Raw genomic sequence first — 27,177 nt, forward strand, 5'->3', positions numbered from 1 at the left:
GAGCTTTTGTGTCCTATTAACAAATATATTTATGGCCCTGCAACGAAGTTGTCAGTGCCATATAGTTAAACCCTTGTCCGAAAATCCGTAATTCCAAATTCCGTAATTCCAAAATTCCATCATTCCGCAACAAACCATTATAATGATGCTTTTCTAAACGCCTTCAAATATTGGGCTAATGTTTGGTATGTGAATTAACCATGATGAGTTACAGATCAAGTTTAAGTTTCGTTCCGCTCCGCTAATTTTTGTCGAAATTACGGGCTTTGGACTTTGATAAATTGTTGAGAATCACAGTTATACAGACTTTTTTTCTAAATGCCTTCAGATATTGGGCTGATTTTTTGGGATACGATTGCTTTCAAGCAATCTGTAGACTTATACCAGTGGCTCAGGACAATGCCCTCACATCAATTGTTTTATTCTAAACATTAAGGACCATCTCAGATTCTTATGATTGTCTTGGTTTAAAAGGTAAAAACAAACAAAGGGATTGAACTTAAACAACTTTCCTATAATGTTCTTTTCATAATCTTCATGTTTGATATTTCCCTTGACTTATATGCGTGTTTTTAACAACACGGAAAATCAGAATCAAGCAGTATCTATATTTAGTGTTTTTATAAATTTAGAAACACGTCAGAGGGACTTCCCCAGTTGTGATAAAAATGCGAGAGTTCTCTGAATTCCAATAAATCTATTTCTGTCATAACAACTGAAGTGGAGTTTTACTTATATGTCAGGGTTATTAAACTGATTTTTGATATTTTACTTCTATAAAAAATAGAGAACCATTTAGGTTTAATATACATTCTTACTACAGGGTTTGTTTAGGTAATTATGCGCATGCGTATAGTTTTCTTGACTTCAAGGGGTACTAGGTTAAATGGTTGCTCTGGATTCCCCCCTCGATTGATTAATTTATAACTCATTGGATCTTTTCTATGTATGTCTGCTATTGAGGGTTATTGTTGTTGCATAATTTTAAATCATATGCATCATTCAAATTAAAATAAATGTCCTCATCGTTAAGGTTTATTTTCAACACCCCTTCAGGCGAAATGGAGTCTTCCATATTATCTTTTCGAGTTGTCTCCCTTCTGGAAAGCACTTCCGTGGAATTCTGACATTACGTTGAGAAAAAATAACTCGTTCTGCCGATAAACAGCTGATAAACGTCGTATTATATTAAAAACGATCGCAATATAACTGGGGAATGTGTACGGAAAGGAGTCATGATCACTGACCCAAAGGAAATTAAACATTTAAAGAGTTAGGAATGGGGTTCCTCCTAGAATTAACGTAGGAAAATAGGTGGTAAGATACGAAGTGAAATACTTCTCTCACTCTGAGTCACAGTGACTGATGTTGAAAGTAAACTTGAAATTGATAGTACAAAAATGAAACACAATAGGCCTAAGTACATTGTTCATACAATTTTAACAGGGATTGGCTATTATAAAACTATTCAGATTACGTAAATTACATTTTACATGTTCAGTTGAATTAGTTTTGAAAATGATATTATCCAGCTACATGTGTCAATGAAAACAATGGCAATCGTATCCCTCAGAGCAATCTGCTCTTTACTTGTATGTGAGACTACCATCATGTTTGTGTCCATATGTGTTATTCAAATTGCAAATTTTCCAACTTTGACACATCTAGTTTCTTTCTGGTTTTTTTTTTATATTCTGTTAATATATTAGTAAATAAATTAATGTGAAAGGCAGTACTTTTTCTATTTCTGTAAATGTAAGTGAATAACAAACATATACATAGAAACAAGATGAACTAATACCTTCTTGTTCAAGACTAAGGGGGCTCACAGGTATAAATCCATTTTTTTTCTAATATAGGATTTCGCTATTTTTTCTATAAATAAACTTTATCCTATACCTAATATAAAAATAAAATAAAAATATGAGGTCACTGTTCATTTAAGCTCACAATCTGCCTTCATAAAAAAGCAGAGATTTTTGTTTAGGTAATATTTTTTCTGTTTAACTAATAGGAGAAAAAACGGAAATATTGAAATGAAACAGAACTAAATTACAGAGATCACTTAAATTTTACAATAATTCAGTTTAAGTACAGCTTATTTGAATAATATAATAAAAAATATAGGTCACTGATGAGTTAAAAAAGATAATTTTAATGGAAAAAAAGGCATTTTTTTCACCTAAGGGAGATAATTTGAAGCTTTTTCAATGATATAAACATCTAAAAAGTCATCTGGGGCCAAAATGAATTGATTTTGTTTGTTGATTTTTTTACCATATCATTAAATAACAACTAAAAATGTAAAAATAAAATTTCCAATGAAAAAAAAATATTTGCTGAACTTTTTGTACCTGAGAGCCTCCTTAAGGTTGTATATAGTTGTATAAAAAATGCTGAATTGACATAAATATATTATGTTTTTTTCTTCTTAGTTGATCTGATTTTGAGTTTTGACCCTTGTTCTTAATATTTTACAAATTTATTTTTACAGAGCATCAATATTTAAAGTTCACTTATCTAATTTAAAAACCACTCTGGATAAAAATGATCTGTCAAGGAAGATGGCTGCCTTAACTCCAGGATTTTCTGGTAAGTCTGAAGATGGCTGCCTTAATTCCAGGATTTTCTGGTAAGTCTGAAGATGGCTGCCTTAATTCCAGGATTTTCTGGTAAGTCTGTAATATGATCTGTCTAGGAAGATGGCTGCCTTAACTCCAGGATTTTCTGGTAAGTCTGTAATATGATCTGTCTAGGAAGATGGCTGCCTTAAGTCCAGAATTTTCTGGTAAGTCTGTAATACGATATCTAGGAAGATGGCTGCCTTAACTCTAGGATTCTCTTGTCAGTCTGTAATATGATCTGTCTAGGAAGATGGCTGCCTTAACTCCAGGATTTTCTGGTAAGTCTGTAATATGATCTGTCTAGGAAGATGGCTGCCTTAACTCCAGGATTTTCTGGTAAGTCTGTAATATGATCTATCTAGGAAGATGGCTGCCTTAACTCCAGGATTCTCTGGTAAGTCTGTAATATGATCTGTCTAGGAAGATGGCTGCCTTAACTCCAGGATTCTCTGGTAAGTCTGTAATATGATCTGTCCAGGAAGATGGCTGCCTTAACTCCAGGATTCTCTGGTAAGTCTGTAATATGATCTGTCTAGGAAGATGGCTGCCTTAACTCCAGGATTTTCTGGTAAGTCTGTAATATGATCTGTCTAGGAAGATGGCTGCCTTAACTCCAGGATTTTCTGGTAAGTCTGTAATATGATATCTGTAATGGTCAATGTGACAGTCAACCACCATAGATTTAACAAGTGTTTAGAATGTTGATAGGACAACATACATTTTACATAACAACTATTTCTAATAGCTTTTTTAATTTAAGTTTAGATAACTGGTGATTTAAAAGTCAATAATGAAAAGTATTGTGGCCATGTATTAATACAAAAAGTATTGTGGCCATGTATTAATACAAAAAGTATTGTGGCCATGTATTAATACAAAAAGTATTGTGACCATGTATTAATACAAAAAGTATTGTGGCCATGTATTAATACAAAAAGTATTGTGGCCATGTATTAATACAAAAAGTATTGTGGCCATGTATTAATACAAAAAGTATTGTGGCCATGTATTAATACAAAAAGTACTGTGGCCATGTATTAATACAAAAAAAACAGCAGTTGTTTACAAAGGCAACAAGTGAGAAGAATTAGCACTAATGTATTAAAGTTAATTGTATTTTCTGTTTTAAAACCAACGATTTATTCTATTTAAAAATGTAGGTGCTGATATTGCCAATGTTTGTAATGAAGCAGCATTAATAGCAGCCAGAGATCTACAGACCACAATCATACAGAAACATTTTGAGCAAGCTATAGAAAGAGTTGTAGCAGGTAAATATTCAGACTTGTAATGAAGTAGGTCTCTATTTATACACAAACATTCATTAATAGCAGCCCTACAGACCACTATCATACAGAAACATTTTGAGCAAGCTATAGAAAGAGTTGTAGCAGGTAAATATTCAGACATGTAATGCAGTAGATCTCTATATATACACAAACTTTCAGATATGGAAATCACATGAAGTAGAACTCTTTAATACAAACATTCAGACTTGAAATACTAAATAAAAAACAAATCGTGCAAATAAATGTTTAGACTTGTAATGCAGATAAGAATGTTTTAACACAAAATGCTTTATGACAAATTTTAGAAAGAGACATAGCAAGTAGATAGATGATGCAGATAAATTTTTTGACTTTTGACAAGTCAGAAAAATCTTATCATACAGAAAGCTATGGAAAGAGATGTTGTAGACAGGGCTACCAAAAGAGTTGAGTCTGCTGAACCTTTTCAATTCTGTTTGTAATCTCTTTAGATTTTTAAACTAAAGGCAATCAAGGTTATCATTGTACAATCAAAGACAATCATGATTGTGTTCATACTTATGATACAGATTTCATGAATTGACATTAGTTTGTACATAGATAGTTTGTTAACTGACAGTGCATAATTTCATGTATGGAACTTCAGCCCATTTTCATTTGTGCTTTACTCATTTGGAAAGAACTCTTAACAGCGATATAAATTGGGAATATTTTAAATAGAAAACAGATACATGGAAGAATTTTGTTTTCTATTATTTCAAAAGCATGCATAATTAAATGTTACACTTGTGCCAAATTCAGACTTGTACAGATCTTTTCATTTGAGATTTATTGATGAAATATTTCTGTATTATAGGTTTGGAGAAAAAAACACAGGTTTTACAACCTGAAGAAAAGAAAACAGTAGCCTACCATGAAGCTGGTCATGCAGTGGCTGGATGGTACTTAGAACATGCTGACCCTCTACTAAAGGTAAGAAGTCAGGTGTCAATGGTTACCTGATTTGATGTGTCTATGTGATTCTTAGAACATGCTGACCCTCTACTAAATGTAAGAAGTCAGGTGTCAATGGTTGCCTGATTTGATGTGTCTATGTGATTCTTAGAACATGCTGACCCTCTACTAAAGGTAAGAAGTCAGGTGTCAATGGTTGCCTGATTTGATGTGTCTATGTGATTCTTAGAACATGCTGACCCTCTACTAAATGTAAGAAGTCAGGTGTCAATGGTTGCCTGATTTGATGTGTCTATGTGATTCTTAGAACATGCTGACCCTCTACTAAAAGTAAGAAGTCAGGTGTCAATGGTTGCCTGATTTGATGTGTCTATGTGATTCTTAGAACATGCTGACCCTCTACTAAAGGTAAGAAGTCAGGTGTCAGTGGTTGCCTGATTTGATGTGTCTATGTGATTCTTAGAACATGCTGACCCTCTACTAAAGGTAAGAAGTCAGGTGTCAATGGTTGTCTGATTTGATGTGTCTATGTGATTCTTAGAACATGCTGACCCTCTACTAAAGGTAAGAAAACAGGTGTCAATGGTTGCCTGATTTGATGTGTCTATGTGATTCTTAGAACATGCTGACCCTCTACTAAAGGTAAGAAGTCAGGTGTCAGTGGTTGCCTGATTTGATGTGTCTATGTGATTCTTAGAACATGCTGACCCTCTACTAAAGGTAAGAAGTCAGGTGTCAATGGTTGCCTGATTTGATGTGTCTATGTGATTCTTAGAACATGCTGACCCTCTACTAAAAGTAAGAAGCCAGGTGTCAATGGTTGCCTGATTTGATGTGTCTATGTGATTCTTAGAACATGCTGACCCTCTACTAAAGGTAAGAAGTCAGGTGTCAGTGGTTGCCTTATTTGATGTGTCTATGTGATTCTTAGAACATGCTGACCCTCTACTAAAGGTAAGAAGTCAGGTGTCAGTGGTTGCCTGATTTGATGTGTCTATGTGATTCTTAGAACATGCTGACCCTCTACTAAAGGTAAGAAGTCAGGTGTCAATGGTTGCCTGATTTGATGTGTCTATGTGATTCTTAGAACATGCTGACCCTCTACTAAAGGTAAGAAGTCAGGTGTCAATGGTTGCCTGATTTGATGTGTCTATGTGATTCTTAGAACATGCTGACCCTCTACTAAAAGTAAGAAGTCAGGTGTCAATGGTTGTCTGATTTGATGTGTCTATGTGATTCTTAGAACATGCTGACCCTCTACTAAAGGTAAGAAAACAGGTGTCAATGGTTGCCTGATTTGATGTGTCTATGTGATTCTTAGAACATGCTGACCCTCTACTAAAGGTAAGAAGCCAGGTGTCAATGGTTGTCTGATTTGATGTGTCTATGTGATTCTTAGAACATGTTGACCCTCTACTAAAGGTAAGAAGTCAGGTGTCAATGGTTGCCTGATTTGATGTGTCTATGTGATTCTTAGAACATGCTGACCCTCTACTAAAGGTAAGAAGCCAGGTGTCAATGGTTGTCTGATTTGATGTGTCTATGTGATTCTTAGAACATGCTGACCCTCTACTAAAGGTAAGAAGTCAGGTGTCAATGGTTGCCTGATTTGATGTGTCTATGTGATTCTTAGAACATGCTGACCCCCTACTAAAGGTAAGAAGTCAGGTGTCAATGGTTGTCTGATTTGATGTGTCTATGTGATTCTTAGAACATGCTGACCCTCTACTAAATGTAAGAAGTCAGGTGTCAATGGTTGCCTGATTTGATGTGTCTATGTGATTCTTAGAACATGCTGACCCTCTACTAAAGGTAAGAAGTCAGGTGTCAATGGTTGCCTGATTTGATGTGTCTATGTGATTCTTAGAACATGCTGACCCTCTACTAAAGGTAAGAAGTCAGGTGTCAATGGTTACCTGATTTGATGTGTCTATGTGATTCTTAGAACATGCTGACCCTCTACTAAATGTAAGAAGTCAGGTGTCAATGGTTGACTGATTTGATGTGTCTATGTGATTCTTAGAACATGCTGACCCTCTACTAAAGGTAAGAAGTCGGGTGTCAATGGTTGACTGATTTAATGTGTCTATGTGATTCTTAGAACATGCTGACCCTCTACTAAAGGTAAGAAGTCAGGTGTCAATGGTTGCCTGATTTGATGTGTCTATGTGATTCTTAGAACATGCTGACCCCCTACTAAAGGTAAGAAGTCAGGTGTCAATGGTTGCCTGATTTGATGTGTCTATGTGATTCTTAGAACATGCTGACCCCCTACTAAAGGTAAGAAGTCAGGTGTCAATGGTTGCCTGATTTGATGTGTCTATGTGATTCTTAGAACATGCTGACCCTCTACTAAAGGTAAGAAGTCAGGTGTCAGTGGTTGCCTGATTTGATGTGTCTATGTGATTCTTAGAACATGCTGACCCTCTACTAAAAGTAAGAAGTCAGGTGTCAGTGGTTGCCTGATTTGATGTGTCTATGTGATTCTTAGAACATGCTGACCCTCTACTAAAGGTAAGAAGTCAGGTGTCAATGATTGCCTGATTTGATGTGTCTATGTGATTCTTAGAACATGCTGACCCTCTACTAAAGGTAAGAAGTCAGGTGTCAATGGTTGCCTGATTTGATGTGTCTATGTGATTCTTAGAACATGCTGACCCCCTACTAAAGGTAAGAAGTCAGGTGTCAATGGTTGCCTGATTTGATGTGTCTATGTGATTCTTAGAACATGCTGACCCTCTACTAAAGGTAAGAAGTCAGGTGTCAATGGTTGTCTGATTTGATGTGTCTATGTGATTCTTAGAACATGCTGACCCTCTACTAAAAGTAAGAAGTCAGGTGTCAGTGGTTGCCTGATTTGATGTGTCTATGTGATTCTTAGAACATGCTGACCCTCTACTAAATGTAAGAAGTCAGGTGTCAATGGTTGCCTGATTTGATGTGTCTATGTGATTCTTAGAACATGCTGACCCTCTACTAAAGGTAAGAAGTCAGGTGTCAATGGTTGCCTGATTTGATGTGTCTATGTGATTCTTAGAACATGCTGACCCTCTACTAAAAGTAAGAAGTCAGGTGTCAGTGGTTGCCTGATTTGATGTGTCTATGTGATTCTTAGAACATGCTGACCCTCTACTAAAGGTAAGAAGTCAGGTGTCAATGGTTGCCTGATTTGATGTGTCTATGTGATTCTTAGAACATGCTGACCCTCTACTAAAGGTAAGAAGTCAGGTGTCAATGGTTGCCTGATTTGATGTGTCTATGTGATTCTTAGAACATGCTGACCCCCTACTAAAGGTAAGAAGTCAGGTGTCAATGGTTGCCTGATTTGATGTGTCTATGTGATTCTTAGAACATGCTGACCCTCTACTAAAGGTAAGAAGTCAGGTGTCAGTGGTTGCCTGATTTGATGTGTCTATGTGATTCTTAGAAGATGCTGACCCTCTACTAAAGGTAAGAAGCCAGGTGTCAATGGTTGCCTGATTTGATGTGTCTATGTGATTCTTAGAAGATGCTGACCCTCTACTAAAGGTAAGAAGCCAGGTGTCAATGGTTGCCTGATTTGATGTGTCTATGTGATTCTTAGAACATGCTGACCCCCTACTAAAGGTAAGAAGTCAGGTGTCAATGGTTGCCTGATTTAATGTGTCTATGTGATTCTTAGAACATGCTGACCCTCTACTAAAGGTAAGAAGTCAGGTGTCAATGGTTGCCTGATTTGATGTGTCTATGTGATTCTTAGAAGATGCTGACCCTCTACTAAAGGTAAGAAGTCAGGTGTCAATGGTTACCTGATTTGATGTGTCTATGTGATTCTTAGAACATGCTGACCCCCTACTAAAGGTAAGAAGTCAGGTGTCAGTGGTTGCCTGATTTGATGTGTCTATGTGATTCTTAGAACATGCTGACCCTCTACTAAAGGTAAGAAGTCAGGTGTCAATGGTTGCCTGATTTGATGTGTCTATGTGATTCTTAGAACATGCTGACCCTCTACTAAAGGTAAGAAGTCAGGTGTCAGTGGTTGCCTGATTTGATGTGTCTATGTGATTCTTAGAACATGCTGACCCTCTACTAAAGGTAAGAAGTCAGGTGTCAATGGTTGTCTGATTTGATGTGTCTATGTGATTCTTAGAACATGCTTACCCTCTACTAATGGTAAGAAGTCAGGTGTCAATGGTTGCCTGATTTGATGTGTCTATGTGATTCTTAGAACATGCTGACCCTCTACTAAAGGTAAGAAGTCAGGTGTCAATGGTTGTCTGATTTAATGTGTCTATGTGATTCTTAGAACATGCTGACCCTCTACTAAAGGTAAGAAGTCAGGTGTCAATGGTTGCCTGATTTGATGTGTCTATGTGATTCTTAAAACATGCTTACCTGCTTCTGAATGCGAGGAAAAATAAATCAACAGAAGTTTTGAAAATAAAGGGTAAAGATGACAAAATTAAAAAAAAAAATATCACTTTAGTACAAAATAAGATATGGTATGATTGCCAATTTGACAACTATCCAACAGGCTCTGAATGATGTGGACTAATATAATAGGTCACTGTACAGACTACAACAATTATCAAAAACTATACTGTATATACAGCTATAAAAGAACATGACAAAATTTGAAACAGTTAAAAAAAACAATTACTTGATTTATGGCAAAACCTTAACAAAAAATACAATGGACAGCAACAAATGACAACCATACAACTACTGGTCAGACAGGCACGCATGCAGAATATGGACGAGTTAAACTTGTTGTTAGTGCCTAAACCTCACCAAAACTGAAACAATAAAGTAACAGCAAAACCTTACAAAGAACAGTAAAAATCATTTGGAAATGGATTGACTTATCAGCACAGCACAAAAAACAACAAAATAACCAATATTATTTCTTATGGAGCAAAAATACTGCAATCTGATTGGTTGACTACCCCGGTGTAAATAACACCCCATGCAAAAATACTGCAATCTGATTGGTTGACTACCCCGGTGTAAATAACACCCCATCCTTGTTCACCCGGGGATAAATAAAAATTTTCCAAAATTTAAAAAAAATGAAGTTATGCCAAAAAAATTAAAAAATAAAATTTTGCTAAAATAAAGAAAAAAAATTTAATTTAGAAAAAAAATTAAAATTTTTAAAAAATATTTTGTTTTTTTGTTTTTTTGGAAAACTCATAAGAAATAAATTCGTTATCTTGGTGTAATCAGCGGTGTACGGAATTTTACACCGTTGTTGAAAATTCATACACCCATTCGGCTGCGCCTCAGGGTGTATGAATTTTCAACAACGGTGTAAAATTCTGTACACCCCTGATTACACCAAGATAACTAATAATACCAATCATAGTGTTTTGCAGTAACTACAATGGTTTTAGTTAAAATTTATTTTTTGCATTATTTCAGAAAAATTTGATTCATATCCTTATATAGAATGAGTTTTAGTTTATGAAAATTTGATATCCTTATAAGGTAAGGATTATAATAAGATTGTTGTTTATTGTAGGTGTCCATTATACCCAGAGGTAAAGGTCTAGGATATGCACAGTATCTACCAAAAGAACAGTTTTTATACACAACAGAACAGGTAAATAACTTTTACGTTTTGTCCTGTGTAACACGATGCAGGGGACATGGAAATACTGGGTGTCCGCCTATCCATCAATCTGGTCTTATTAGTGCTCTTACAGGTACAATTCTTGTCTAATTTTTATTGAAAATTTTTTGGTCGTATATTGGTACATGTATCACGTTTGTGTCGTCGTCCGAAGACATTTGGTTTTGGCACTATAACTTTAGTATAAGTAAATAGAAATCTATGAAATTTAAACACAAGGTTTATGACCACAAAAGGAAGGTTGGGATTGATTTTGGGAGTTTTGGTTCCAACAGTTTAGGAATTTGGGGCCAAAAAAGGGCCCAAATAAGCATTATTCTTGGTTTTTGCACAATAACTTTAGTATAAGTAAACAGAAATCAATGGAATTTAAACACAAGGTTTATGATCACAAAAGGAAGGTTGGGATTGATTTTGGGAGTTTTTGTCCCAACAGTTTAGGAATAAAGGGCCCAAAGGGTCCAAAATTAAACTTAGTTTGATTTCAACAAAAATTGAATAATTGGGGTTCTTTGATATGCTGATTCTAACTGTGTATGTAGATTCTTAGTTTTTAGTCCCGTTTTCAAATTGGACTAGATCTACATTAAGGTCCAAAGGGTCCAAAATTAAACTAAGTTTTTTAACCAAAATTGAATCCTTGGGGTTCTTTGATATGCTGAATCTAAAAATGTACTTAGATTTTTGATTATTGGCCCAGTTTTCAAGTTGGTCCAAATCGGGGTCCAAAATTAAACTTTGTTTGATTTTTTCATCAAAAATTGAATAATTGGGATTCTTTGATATGCCAAATCTAACTGTGTATGTAGATTCTTAATTTTTGGTCCCGTTTTTAAATTGGTCTACATTAAAGTCCAAAGGGTTCAAAATTAAACTAAGTTTGATTTTAACAAAAATTGAATTCTTGGGGTTCTTTGATATGTTGAATCTAAACATGTACTTAGATTTTTGATTATGGACCCAGTTTTCAAGTTGGTCCAAATCAGGATCCAAAATTATTATATTAAGTATTGTGCAATAACAAGAAATTTTTAATTGCACAGTATTCAGCAATAGCAAGAAATCTTCAATTGCATAGTATTGTGCAATATCAAGAAATTTTCAATTGCACAGTATTGTGCAATAGCAAGAAATCTTCAATTGCACAGTATTGTGCAATAGCAAGTATTTTCAATTGCACAGTATTGCGCAATAGCAAGAAATATCTAATTGCACAATATTGTGCAATAGCAAGAAATATTCAATTGGAGTTATCTTTCTTTGTCCAGAATAGTAGTTGAATCAACTTAAATCATTGTTTTATACAATATACAATGTATATTCACTTTTACTACCAACTGATAGATTAAAACAATCTTTACCATTCATTGATAACAAGCACCTTTTTTTACATTTTAATATTTGATGATGTATTTAAATGAGTAGTTATTGTTGCAAACTCCATAAGAAATTTGAATTGAGATCAGTTTTGGAATAAGGGAAAGGGGGATGTGAAAAAAAATTGGGGGGGATTAAATTTTTCTCATTCCAGATTTCATAAATAAAAAGAAAATTTTTTCAAACATTTTTTTGAGAGGATTAATATTCAACAGCATAGTGAATTGCTCAAAGGCAAAAAAATTTTTTAAAATTCATTAGACCACATTCATTCTGTGTCAGAAACCTATGCTCACTGGTGGTAAGCAGATGGTCGTAACTAAAAGTTACGACCATCTGAATATGGGAGACAACTCTAGGGATACGTTTTTCTTTTCCGATTTTCGTGCAGTAAAAGGTTCATTTGAGCCAAACCTCTTGTCTCATAAACACATATCGTGAGTGTGTTGTTATTGAAACCAAATTTGACACATAAAATCATTCCAATTTTCGTAAAAATGTCATTAAAAAATTCGAGCATGATGGTCGTAACTTTAACTTGTGATGGTCGTAATGTCAACTATAGTATTTTGGATGATGGCCGTAACCGACACAAGATGGTCGTAACTTTGAAAGATGACCGTAACTCAAGTATTTAGATGAACTTTTATCAAGCTATTCTAAAAGTACTGTGCAAATGCATAACCATGTTAATAAACTCAGTTGTTATATAAAGTTTACTACAAAAAATATTATTTCATTTGTTACTCTGATAATGGTATGCAGAAATTAAGTTAAAGAATTATCAATTACACATTTTTGATGTTCCAAACGACCATCATTTAGGAGAAACAGGGAAAACTAATCAACTTGCATTAAGCCAAATAGTATGTTAGGGTTGAGTATTAATAAATTTTTACTGTACGTTAAGGCATAAAATTGTTGAATATTTGCATTCAGATTTTTTTTTATTTACGACTTTTTATTTCGTGCAATCATGTCGGCAAGTGAAATTATTGAACGTACAATTTTGAACAGTCTTCTTTAATTTTTAATCAGCTATTGCAGTTTTTATAAACCATTGGCTTTCAAATATTCGGCTTTTGGTGAATCATGATTAATGAAAATCCACAAATGCGTGGTGTTTTTATCGTGTTGTCTTTATTTTTTATCGATTACATGACGATCTTGCGGTATATCATTGATAATTGTTCTAAGTATTGGTTCATAATAAAAACTTAATCCATGGTGTCCCAATGAACATTGTGTTAACCTAGAAAGTATGAATAAGGTTGAGATATTTTACAATGCTACACGCGTTGAATTTAAGAGTAAGATCAATTACCAGTAGTTTGTAGACAGGCTTGTCGCCAGGATAATATTAAAAGGTAGAATTAAATGTACTGCGGCAAATATCACATACATATATGCAGGTATATATTTTACAATGATACACGCTTTGAATTTAGAGTAAGATCAAATATTAGTAGTTTATAGCCAGCTTTGTAGCTAAGATAATATTACAGGGTAGAACTAAATGTACTGCGGCAACTATCACATACATATGCAGGTTGAAAATAATGTTTATGTTATATGTTTATATTGAATGAATGTAATCAGGATTTAAAAGACCAGCATGCTGAGTTGAAGCATAAAGATCTATCTTTTAAATATTATCCTGGCTACAAGCTATGTATGAATACTGTTTGCTGAAGTCCTTTTGCTGAAATTCAAAAACAATACATTATCATCAGCATATAGTAAACAATGTAAATTGCTAACTCCTTTAATATTCTTTATAAAGAAGTTTAAGGATCCATACTGTGAAGGAATTTTTTTAACTCGTGTAGTAATTTTGACTCTAAATATGGCTCCTCTAGTAGTGGAAAGATGATCCCAAATTGTCATGCCTGTGCCAGTATCTGATCATAGACTTTGCAATGTCAAAATGCAGAGTGAATCTACCGAGTTAAGAAAGATTGGCAAAATGTGTTTCTCTTTTGGTAACACGAAGTAAATGTTTACAAAATTCAATGCGTAGTCTTTCCGAAAGAATCTTAGGATAAGCCTGATCTACATTTGTAGTCATAGATTTTTTTTTTTTTTTGAAAGGGTTGAAATATCCCCAAATTTTAGTACTATATAAGAGAATAGGTTTTATTGTATGCTCAAAAACATGAAGGCTGTTTTTTAAACTTGGATTCAGTGACAAAAAGTCCTTGCGTAGCTTATGGTAGGCTTTTAACGCCTTATTATACAATTCTCTCTGAGCGAAGGAAAAAAATCCAGATGCACTAAAAGTTATTCCTAAATATTTACAATGTTGAGCACAATCAATAAGTCTGTTATTAAAATAAAAATCATGTTTGATATGTCTGCCTGTCTTGTTAAATACAAGCATCTTGGTTTTATTGGGATTAATTTTCAAACACTGATCTTAATCCATCAAGTTCACTTTGAAGTCCTTTTGCTGAAGTTGAAAAAATGGCAAGATCATCAGCATATTTATAGTAAAGAATACGCTGGTCGTAGATAAACAACAGCTGGATCAGGGGAACTTTAAACACAATCAGGAACTTCATCCTTGTTTTACTCCAACTAAAGTTCTAAAGAGATCTCTTACTATACTCTCTACTATATTCAAAGTTTTATCCCTGGGAGAATGACAGTATCAAAAGCCTTCTGGAAATCAACAAAAAAGGCAAACTTCCTTCTTTTGTATTACAATACTTATTTATAATAGTTTTTAGAATGAACATATGGTCAGATGGTCGTGTTTTTTTTTTTTTTTTTTTTTTTTTTTTTTGGTTAACCCAATTTGGCTCTCATCAATAATATGATATTTATCTAAGGATTTACAAAGACGTGTATCAAGTATCTTATTAAAAAGCTTCCCCAATGAATCAGTAATTGTAATTCCTCGATAGTTATTAAGATCGGATGCATCATTCCCTTTGTGAATTGGGAATAAAAAACCTGTGGTCCAGGGTTCATGGTATTTTCCATAAGAAAGACAAAGGTGTATAGCGGATAGCATGGTACCAATAGGCGTATTCAGAATTTTCTAAAACCACGGGTAATAATTATACCTGAACTTCGAATTTGCACCTTATAATCAGCTTGACTATATACCAAATGACAATACGACTTCTCAAAATCCAGGCTAAGAATAAGATGTATGTTGTTTGATTCGATTACGGACCTGCGAATTCGCGGATATGGTCTTGTCTCGACAACGATCCCCATAACGTTATTTTAACTCCTTACTTATGCTCTTTCGACTTAAAGTATCAATTTTGAATTGTAGATTTTTCTTTTAAATTCCACCTTGTAGGTACATACTTGTTTTTAAAAAGTTTATCTTTTCAATACATGCAAAATATAAAGAAAATAAATCAGGATACTGCTTTTTTATGTGATGTCAAATTTGTTAAAAGCGCCTTTTCTTAATTCGTAACTAAGAATGATCATAACCAGAGCTGTGTGTTAAAATGAATTCTCCACTTTTGAGAAATTTATATTGTTATTAAACTTAAAAGTTTATAATTAGTTGCCTCTTGGTTGATTTTATACATTATATTTAAAGTAACAGTGACTGGTTATTTCATTTTGTATTGGGTTTTGTTTTCGATTCGTTCCAATTTTCTTTCCTTTCGCACTTTACAGGTATCCCTCTCTTCACCTCTTTTAGTTTTTATCATTTAGCGAAATCAACTTCACAAATATATCATATAATATATTCATATAACAAAAGACACGTTTAAAACTTTTGACTTGTCTTATTAGGTCCTATTTATTAAAGAGTTACGAGCATCACAATTTTAAGTTACGACCATCCTGAACAATTTTGTTTTTTTAGTTACAACCATCATGCTCGAATTATTGAATGATCATTTTACGAAAATTGGAATGTTTTTATGTATCAAATTTTGTTTCAATATCAACGCACTGACGATTAGTATGTATGAGACAAGCAGTTTTACTGAAACATTCTTTTACTGCACGAAAATCGGAAAAGAAAAATTTATCCCTAGAGTTGTCTTCCATCTTCGGATGGTCGTAACTTTAAGTTACGACCATCCGCTTACCACCAGTGATGCTGTGCCAACTATTTAATCACAATCCAAATTTAGAGCTGAATCCAGCTTGAATGTTGTGTCCATACTTGCCCCAACCGTTCATGGTTCAAGCTCTGCGGTCGTATAAAGCTGCGCCCTGCGGGGCATCTGGTTATAAACTTATACTATAGGTCTAGTATCAGAAATATCTCTGACAAGTTCTTAAATGGTGGTCGATCAACTTTTTTAAGCAGAGTTATGCCCCTTAGAAATATTTTATTTATGAAAAATGGTCTTGTGAGTCCTGTCAGCAATATCTCCATCTTTAAATTTTCCTCCAAGGAGATCCCTGATTTACAGTATATGTATACAAATGAAAGAGGTTTAAATCCAATTAATTGATCTATGATATCACAATTGGGATAATATATAGTATACAGTATAAAACAATAAAATTGTATTTATCTATATTCCACTTATTAGACAGATTGTGTATGACTTTGGGAGGGAGAGCTACAATTTCCATTGTTTTTATCTTTATTCCAGTTATTAGACAGAATGTGTATGACTTTGGGAGGGAGAGCTTCGGAGGACATATTTTTTGGCAGAATAACAACTGGTGCACAAGATGATCTGAGAAAAGTTACACAGAATGCCTACTCACAGGTACAAATTATACTGTATAATGGCACTCTGATACTAATACCATTTATGTCAATAGTACCTTATTGATTCTTTTGACGACTCTGAAGGTATGTTTCCATCCTTTAGCACTTTAAATTGATTTTAAGTGGGTGTCAAACAGTAACCAATCTGAAGTGTTAGTATCCCTCCATTAGTATGTTATATTCGTATCAAGAAGATTCTTCTTGGTACTAAAAATTTCTGAATTGTTAAATTTTTCTTCAGGTCATGATGACATTTTTTTTATGCGCCATATCATAGTGGGCATTAAGCTTTACCCTTGTCCGTCTATGTACGTCCCAAAGTTGGTTTCTATTCTCTAACTTTAGTTTTCCTCAATCAAATGTTATGACACTTATACACAATGCTTATTACCAAAAAATACAGTTTGAATTTCTGTGTTTCTGTTCTCTAACTTAGGTTTGCCTCAACCAAATGTTACGAAACTTATAACAAAACTATTTACTGCAAAACTCAGTTCAATATCAAATTTGGGTAGCATCACTTTTACCGTTCTTCAGTGAAGTCCCTTTAAAAATTTATATGATATGAAACTGGGGGATCATCTGTGTCTCCGGTGACACATTACCCATTTATTCTAATTATATGTTCTGTATTATCTATTTCTAATTTATGAAGTGACCGTGTCTAACCTCTCTACCTTGATTTAAATTCACATGATACATTCTATAGATATATGAAGATGTGGTATGAGTGCCAATGAGACAACTCTCCATCCAAATAACAATTTTTTTTAAAAGTAAACCATTATAGGTCAATGTACGGCCTTCAACACAGAGCCTTGGCTCACACCGAATAACAAGCTATAAAGGGCCCCAAAATTACTAGTGTAAAACCATTCAAAGAGGAAAACCAACGATCTAATCTATATAAAAATAAAAAAAAACGAGAAACACGTATAAATTATATAAACAAATAACAACTACTGTACATCAGATTCCTGACTTAGGATAGGTGCAAACATTTGCAGCGGTATTAAACGTTTTAATGGATCCAAACCTTTGTGTCTGTCCCAAGTCAGGAACCTCTGGTCTTTGTTAGTCTTGTAGTATTTTAATTTTAGTTTCTTGTGTACAATTTGGAAATTAGTATGGCGTTCATTATCACTGAACTAGTATATATTTGTTATGGGGCCAGCTGAAGGAAGCCTCCGGTGCGGGAATTTCTCGTTACATTGAAGACCTGTTGGTGACCTTCTGCTGTTGTTTTTTCTATGGTCAGGTTGTTGTCTCTTTGATACATTCCCCATTTCCATTCTCAATTTTACTTCTCCGTATATTATAGTTTATTGTAATTAATAGATCCAATTATTATTTTAAATAGAGCCCACAAAGTATATAAATGATAAACTGTAATAATAGGTAGTCTTTTTTGGAATGAATAAAGAAATCAGTCAGTTATCTTTTATAGGTAGTCCATTTTGGAATGAATAAAGAAATAGGTCAGTTATCTTTTATAGGTAGTCACTTTTGGAATGAATAAAGAAATCGGTCATTTATATTTTATAGGTAGTCACTTTTGGAATGTCTAAAGAAATAGGTCAGTTATCTTTCGAGATGCCTGAGGAGAGAGGACAGATGTCGTTTGATAAACCTTACAGTGAACAAACAGCTCAGATGATAGATCAGGAAGTCAGGGAAATAGTCAAGACCTCTTATAAACGAACATACGATCTACTCACAAAGTATAAAGATGACGTAGAAAAGGTACAAAGTATAGCTTATAAACGAACATACGATCTACTCACAAAGTATAAAGATGACGTAGAAAAGGTATAAAGTATAGCTTATAAACGAACATACGATCTACTCACAAAGTATAAAGATGACGTAGAAAAGGTACAAAGTATAGCTTATAAACGAACATACGATCTACTCACAAAGTATAAAGATGACATAGAAAAGGTACAAAGTATAGCTTATAAACGAACATACGATCTAATGACAAAGTATAGAGATGACGTAAAAAAGGTACTAAGTATAGCTTATAAACGAACTTATGATCTACTCACAAAGAATAAAGATGACGTAGAAAAGGTACAAAGTATAGCTTATAAACGAAAATACGATCTACTCACAAAGTAAAAAGATGACGTAGAAAAGGTACAAAGTATAGCTTATAAACGAACATACGATCTACTCACAAAGTATAAAGATGACAAACATACGATCTACTCACAAAGTATAAAGATGATGTAGAAAAGGTACAAAGTATAGCTTATAAACGAACATATGATCTACTCACAAAGTATTAAGATGACGTAGAAAAGGTACAAAGTATAGCTTATAAACGAAAATACGATCTAATCACAAAGTATAAAGATGACGTAGAAAAGGTACAAAGTCAAGCTTATAAACGAAAATACGATCTACTCACAAAGTATAAAGATGACAAACATACGATCTACTCACAAAGTATAAAGATGATGTAGAAAAGGTACAAAGTATAGCTTATAAACGAACATATGATCTACTCACAAAGTATAAAGATGACATAGAAAAGGTACAAAGTAAAGCTTATAAACGAAAATACGATCTACTCACAAAGTATAAAGATGACAAACATACGATCTACTCACAAAGTATAAAGATGATGTAGAAAAGGTACAAAGTATAGCTTATAAACGAACATACGATCTACTCACAAAGTATTAAGATGACGTAGAAAAGGTACAAAGTATAGCTTATAAACGAAAATACGATCTACTCACAAAGTATAAAGATGACGTAGAAAAGGTACAAAGTCAAGCTTATAAACGAACATACGATCTACTCACAAAATATAAAGATGATGTAGAAAAGGTACAAAGTATAGCTTATAAACGAACATATGATCTACTCACAAAGTATTAAGATGACGTAGAAAAGGTACAAAGTATAGCTTATAAACGAAAATACGATCTACTCACAAAGTATAAAGATGACGTAGAAAAGGTACAAAGTATAGCTTATAAACGAACATACGATCTACTCACAAAGTATAAAGATGACGTAGAAAAGGTACAAAGTATAGCTTATAAACGAAAATACGATCTACTCACAAAGTATAAAGATGACGTAGAAAAGGTACAAAGTATAGCTTATAAACGAACATACGATCTACTCACAAAGTATAAAGATGACGTAGAAAAGGTACAAAGTATAGCTTATAAACGAAAATACGATCTACTCACAAAGTATAAAGATGACGTAGAAAAGGTACAAAGTATAGCTTATAAACGAACATACGATCTACTCACAAAGTATAAAGATGACGTAGAAAAGGTACAAAGTATAGCTTATAAACGAACATACGATCTACTCACAAAGTATAAAGATGACGTAGAAAAGGTACAAAGTATAGCTTATAAACGAACATACGATCTACTCACAAAGTATTAAGATGACGTAGAAAAGGTACAAAGTATAGCTTATAAACGAACATACGATCTACTCACAAAGTATTAAGATGACGTAGAAAAGGTACAAAGTATAGCTTATAAACGAACATACGATCTACTCACAAAGTATGAAGATGACGTAGAAAAGGTACAAAGTATAGCTTATAAACGAACATACGATCTACTCACAAAGTATAAAGATGACGTAGAAAAGGTACAAAGTATAGCTTATAAACGAACATACGATCTACTCACAAAATATAAAGATGACGTAGAAAAGGTATAAAGTATAGCTTATAAACGAACATACGATCTACTCACAAAGTATAAAGATGACGTAGAAAAGGTACAAAGTATAGCTTATAAACGAACATACGATCTACTCACAAAGTATAAAGATGACATAGAAAAGGTACAAAGTATAGCTTATAAACGAACATACGATCTAATGACAAAGTATAGAGATGACATAAAAAAGGTACTAAGTATAGCTTATAAACGAACTTATGATCTACTCACAAAGTATAAAGATGACATAGAAAAGGTACAAAGTAAAGCTTATAAACGAAAATACGATCTACTCACAAAGTATAAAGATGACATAGAAAAGGTACAAAGTAAAGCTTATAAACGAACATACGATCTACTCACAAAGAATAAAGATGACGTAGAAAAGGTACAAAGTATAGCTTATAAACGAAAATACGATCTACTCACAAAGTATAAAGATGACATAGAAAAGGTACAAAGTAAAGCTTATAAACGAAAATACGATCTACTCACAAAGTATAAAGATGACAAACATACGATCTACTCACAAAATATAAAGATGATGTAGAAAAGGTACAAAGTATAGCTTATAAACGAACATACGATCTACTCACAAAGTATTAAGATGAAGTAGAAAAGGTAAAGTATAGCTTATAAACGAAAATACGATCTACTCACAAAGTATAAAGATGACGTAGAAAAGGTACAATGTATAGCTTATAAACGAACATACGATCTACTCACAAAGTATAAAGATGACTTAGAAAAGGTACAAAGTATAGCTTATAAACGAACATACGATCTACTCACAAAGTATAAAGATGATGTAGAAAAGGTACAAAGTATAGCTTATAAACGAACATACGATCTACTCACAAAGTATAAAGATGACGTAGAAAAGGTACAAAGTATAGCTTATAAATGAACATACGATCTACTCACAAAGTATAAAGATGACGTAGAAAAGGTACAAAGTATAGCTTATAAACGAACATACCATCTACTCACAAAGTATAAAGATGACGTTGAAAAGGTACAAAGTATAGCTTATAAACGAACATACGATCTACTCACAAAGTATAAAGATGACGTAGAAAAGGTACAAAGTATAGCTTATAAACGAACATACGATCTACTCACAAAGTATAAAGATGACGTAGAAAAGGTACAAAGTATAGCTTATAAACGAACATACCATCTACTCACAAAGTATAAAGATGACGTAGAAAAGGTACAAAGTATAGCTTATAAACAAACACGTTAAATTAATATAAAAAAATTCCCCTTCTTTGTGTATTTCGTTTTAGGACATTGCATAGTTTTTTTGTAGAGGCAAGTAGATGTAAGTTAGAGGTTATCTTTGATAATGCCATATTTTCACATAATTTCAATATTTTAAGAGACTGTTGTCTAACTTACAGCAGCCCATATCCATTTTATTTCAATCAATTATAAAGATAGACATTTTAGCTTTATTTGACATAGGTATACAGTCACAAACAAAATGGGATAAAATACAAGATGGTTATTGGCTTTTGTTCATTGAAGAAGGCTAAATGTTGACCTGTAGTTGTTTACACTGTAGGTTTTAAGTTGATAGTTGTCTCATTTGCAATCTTAAGGTCCATTTCCTTAATCTTGAAAGAAGAATTTTCAAACCAAAACTTGTGAGAAATAATTTTAGAGACAACAGTTGTTTACATCTTAGTCCTTTGGAAATATCTCATGGACATATCGAGGCTTAATAAATATAGATTCCTACACTGCAACAAGTTTATTACGATATTTCTCCACTCGAGACAGTTAAATTTTATTATTTAAAGCGCGAGGCTTGCCGAGCTCTTTAAATAACTAAAATTTAACTGTCGAGAGTGGAGAAATATCGTAATACACGAGTTATAGTGTCGGAATCTGTTTCTCTAATGATTTTTATCCTTCTTTTTCAAAGATTTTCAGAAACTTGTGTTCTTTATATGCGACGTCATCAGGCATTGCCGCCTTTTTTCATGGCGTCACAATAGGAAAGTTCAGAAGAAAACAAAACATTTTGACGTCATAATCAAATTTCGACTAATCATTTGCCGAGAACAGATTTTTCACTAGTGAGGAGAAATATTTTTCTCACACCGGTCAGGAAATGTGAAAATAGCACAAAAATTAGAGAAATATAGATTCTACCATTTCATACAGTATTTTACAATATTTTTCTGCTCTAGACAAATTGAGACCACAAGGCTTTTCAAGTGTTGCAAGTATTTTTAAAATTTAAATATCGAAGGAGTGAAGAAATGTAATGTAAAACTAAATGAAAGTTTTAGAATTTCTTATTGGCCTTTTTTGTGATTTTAAAATCATCAGAAGACAGCAAGAAAATATGACATAAAAAAAATTAGACTAATGAACATCAAAGATAAAATGAACCACATGTATATTGATTAATAAAAAATATTCAACAGGTTAGGAAAAATATAAAATCTAATCTAAAGAATTAGAGAAATATATAAAAAAAAGATCAAGTTTTAAATTTCAATGTAACATTGTTGTATAAATTTCTCCGTTCTCAATTTTATTTCTATCATTAAGATAAAGAAAGTTTAGACTGAATCCTAGCAAAGATAATGTACATTATAGCTCTGTAGTTATAATATATAATTCTACCAACTGCAGGTGGCACTTAGACTTTTAGAGAAAGAAAAGTTAGATAAAGATGACATGGTAGAATTACTTGGTAAAAGACCGTTTGCAGAGAAATCAACTTATGAAGAATTTGTAGAAGGAACAGGTCTGTATATCAGAGAAATGTAGAAATAACAACCTTGCATTTTTAATTTGTCATTTATCATGTTTATAGAAAACATTTTTGATTCGGTTATTTTGTCAGTCAGGTTTCTCATATTTAATAAATTTTGTGCTGTCCAAGAGAGCACTTACAGTTGGAACATAAATAAGACATCAGATCAATTAGAAAGTCTTTAAACAAAGCAGTTCATTGTAATGATATAAAAGTTGTATATTAGAGTAATGTTTGCCTTTTTGACTTTTGAACTATTACTTAACAAGTAAATCATTAATTGAGAGAAGTATTGAAAATATATGAGATTTCTATGTATAACATACCAATGCAAAGATTTAAGCCATAACAAAAAATAAATAAATTTGTATACTTATACTCTGCTTTGATAAATAAAAAAATTCCATGAAACTTCCTGTTACCCTAATATTATCATAATATGCTTTGATGGTTAAAACAAACAAATCTAAACATTTAAATTAAAATTAAATCAAAATCTAAAATCCTCTTGTTCTCATTCTAGGATCATTTGAAGAAGACACCACATTACCAGAAGGCTTAAAAAGTTGGAATAAAGAGAAACAAGCCCCTCCCCCTAAGACAGAGACCGAGCCAACACCATCTTCTTAACTAGTCATAATAGCTGTGTGATTCATTCATTATAAGTGTCACATGATAACCATGTGACCATTGGAACCAGTATTTGATTGGATGATCTGTGATGACCTCAGATGATGCTTAACATACATAAACTGCAAGAACTTGATACATGTCAAACATGTTATGTGATGTTACAAACTCATTTGTCAACTATGTATATTTATTCACTTAATTAATGAATTAATGTGGAGAATGAAACTTATTCTTACAGATTATTGTCATACTATTGCAATAAGAGTCTGAAAACAATAGTTGTAATAGGCTGATTAATGTTCATCAGAAATTATAATGAATACTGTTTTTCAAGACTCGTATCTTTCATTTGTAAAGGCAATAGTAAAAAAAATAAAACTTTTTTTGAAAAAAATCTATTTTTTTTAAATTATTTTTCAAACTCTTCTTTTCCTGTGTTTTATAAGTACAAACAATAAAGTACAGTAAGGTTTTTATTCTCTAGATATATCTACATCTAGTTGAAAGAACTTATTAGATATCCAATGAACCAGATGATGTGTTATACATGTGTGTGTATGTTTTCTGAGGAACAAACCTGATTACACAAAACTCAACTAACCAATGATCCATCAAAATAAGGTCAGGGTCATATGAATCCTGCCAGACATCATGTACATACTGCTATCATTCTATACTATATTTGACTTATTGCTTATAGTATCTGATAAACTGACAAAACCATGAAAGCTTAACATTCACTAATGAACCATAAAAAACTGTCCCCCTGCTATTTATAGTATCTGAGAAATTGACCAAATCACAAAAACTAAATATTGTCCAATGACCAACTATGAAAAATAGTTCAGAGGATATCTGCAAGACAGACATATACACCTTGCATTCATGCCACACATGAAATACATCCAATCTATTGCTTATAGCACCTCAGAAACAGACCTAACCAGACTTAACCACCAAAACTTATCATTGGACAATGAACCGTTGAAATGAGTTCAAAGTCAAAGTCAATGGAAACCTCAAAATCATTCTACACACCAAAAATATAACCTATTGCTTATAGTATCTGAGATACAAGGTCATGAAAACTTAACCTCGATCACTGAACTAAGACAAACAACAATATACAAAACACATCTTTAAAATCAAAGACTGAGCAAAATTACCATCTGTGTAGAAATAGCATATAAACAGAGAAAAGGGAGGAAAAACAAAATGTATCTGTCAATGAAATAAACTATTATCTTATGTTGTACACATGCTCAATTTCAATGCTTCTTTGTTAATTGTTTACTACAGATGACAATCGGTATACTATGCCTTCAAAACACAACAACTAATATTTTTACATCATAACAGCCAAGATTATTTTTTTTACCATTATATGATATGGATGCGTAAAAATGATAAAATCCTGCACAGATGACTTAGTTTATGATATATATGCATTGGTTCAAAAATTGGATAAACATTATTTTTCACCAGTCACTTAGCAATTTCTTATTTATTCAATATTCAAAAAAGGAGTTTAAATAATTGTAAATGATTGATCTGCACTGTTTTTCAAACTCTTCTGAGACATTGAGCACTGATATAAGCCTTAAGTATGATATAAGATTTATAAAAATCTCTCAAGAATTGTATATGTGAGAGTGCTAAAACAACAAGTGAAATGGACAGACGCCCAGTAATTCTAATTCCTTAGCAACATGTTGCAAGGGAGACAACAACAAACAAAAAAATGATCTAGAATGGTATTGAATCATTACAGTATATAGTAGAAATATCATTTCATAAATTGCATGCATCTGAAATGCTTTCCTAGATTAAGCTCTGTAAGGAATGTTCAGAGCCACAAATTGAAAAGGCAGTGGTGTGTAATAAAGACCCAAAACTGATATAAAGCTGTGTAAAACTGTAATTTATGACCATGAAAGGGCATCACTCATTTGCTTGGGCATGTGTCTGCTGTGATGGTTTAGATTTCAATAAATGTTATTGTTATCTATGTATTACTTGTGAATTTTAACTAAGTCAGCAATTTTATAACCGCAAATTACTTCCATAGACATGATAGATATAAAGATTTAGTTTAGAAGTTTGGTTGTACCCGTCGAAAACTTATTTCAAATGGGAAAGTGCATCCTAACTTTTACAGTGATGTTGTTTACTGAGCCAGTAAATTAAAAAAAATATTATTTCATTCTACGATGGATCAGAATTGTATTGATTTGATTAAAAATTATATATTCAGAAATATTGCTTGTCTAGAACTATCAACTTTGAAGTCAACAAAAATGGAATAAATAAAAATCTAGAATTTAGAGTTGACACTATAAGTTGGAACAAAATTAGCCAGACAATTTTGATAGGTGCTGACCTTTTTGAGATATTTCATTTTTAAAGAAATGCTGGGTTTAGCTAACTATAAAACCAGGTTCAATCGGGCATTTTTCTACAGAAGAAAATGCCTGTACCAAGTCAGGAATATGACAGTTGTTATCCATTTGTTTGATGTGTTTAAGCTGAATTTTGATTTTGCCTTTTGATTACAGAAGTTTCTTTTTTTTTTTGTGAAGTCATATATAAAAAGACAAATAGGTGTTATGGCAAACGTTTTACCTTGTATTAAAGGAAAAGAACGAAGGAGTTCCAGCTTCTGACACAAATTCCTAATCATCACCTAATAGGGCTCTTCCCGGTTAGTTCAGCCATATTGGATAGGGGGCAGATTTTTTGAAATAGGTGGAAATAGTATGAAAGTTTGGGAAATCCTATGAATGTTTCCAAGCAACTGCTCTGTTTTAGTGATGTTTTCTCGTATTTTTCACACCATTTTTACCTGCATTATGAAAATTTACCCCCTATCCAATATGGCCGAATTAACCAATAAGGGCCCTATTTGCTTCGCATCACGGTGCAGAGCTATAAGTTTCAGTCGAAATACGTGTACGCCATCTTGAATTAATTACTTATCGCGTATAGATTCTGATTGGTTGCATTATTAATGAGGCTGATATACAGCAACAGCTATTGTCCTTAAATGAGAAAAAGAATAACAGACTTTTCTCATCCAGGATAAGACATCAAATGCCGTAAAATTAACTATGTGTATTTCAGTTCTGATCAACTATCATTAATTCATGTTCATTTTATTATGCATACATTTCACAGATAAATTCAATATTGAAATATCAATTGTTTATTATGCATACATTTCACAGATAAATTCAATATTGAAATATCAATTGTTTGTTATGAATACATTTCACAGATAAATTCAATATTGAAATATCAATTATTAATATGTGTTTAATTGCTTTGTTACTCTGCAATTTGCACGATTTTCTTTGCTAAACAATGTTCCTATACAATGTTTACAAAAATGCATTATCTGTATTTTGTAACTTCTGACAATATTGGCACACCTCCAGACAGGCACTCTAAATTTATAATTGTTTTAATTTTCAACAAGAAATTTATATAAAATTTTTAAAAGCATGGGTGTATAACGCACACTCTTAAAGT

At 32.8% G+C, this 27,177-nt stretch overlaps 1 protein-coding gene across 1 annotated transcript in view; it reads left to right on the top strand.

Annotated features, from left to right (window-relative positions):
• LOC139522700 (mitochondrial inner membrane m-AAA protease component AFG3L2-like) overlaps positions 1–24,043 on the top strand; it is a 36,774-nt gene extending 12,731 nt beyond the window's left edge. The window contains exons 12-19 of the mRNA XM_071316170.1: positions 2,495–2,592; positions 3,785–3,895; positions 4,749–4,864; positions 10,347–10,427; positions 16,418–16,537; positions 18,085–18,282; positions 22,893–23,007; positions 23,540–24,043. Coding sequence (XP_071172271.1) covers positions 2,495–2,592; positions 3,785–3,895; positions 4,749–4,864; positions 10,347–10,427; positions 16,418–16,537; positions 18,085–18,282; positions 22,893–23,007; positions 23,540–23,646 — 946 coding nt within the window. The 3' untranslated portion in view covers positions 23,647–24,043. The remainder of the gene's footprint in view (positions 1–2,494; positions 2,593–3,784; positions 3,896–4,748; positions 4,865–10,346; positions 10,428–16,417; positions 16,538–18,084; positions 18,283–22,892; positions 23,008–23,539) is intronic.
• The last annotated feature ends 3,134 nt before the right edge of the window (positions 24,044–27,177 follow it).

This window comes from Mytilus edulis, chromosome 5 (assembly GCF_963676685.1).
Source record: "Mytilus edulis chromosome 5, xbMytEdul2.2, whole genome shotgun sequence".
NCBI classification, from domain to species: Eukaryota; Metazoa; Mollusca; class Bivalvia; order Mytilida; family Mytilidae; genus Mytilus; species Mytilus edulis.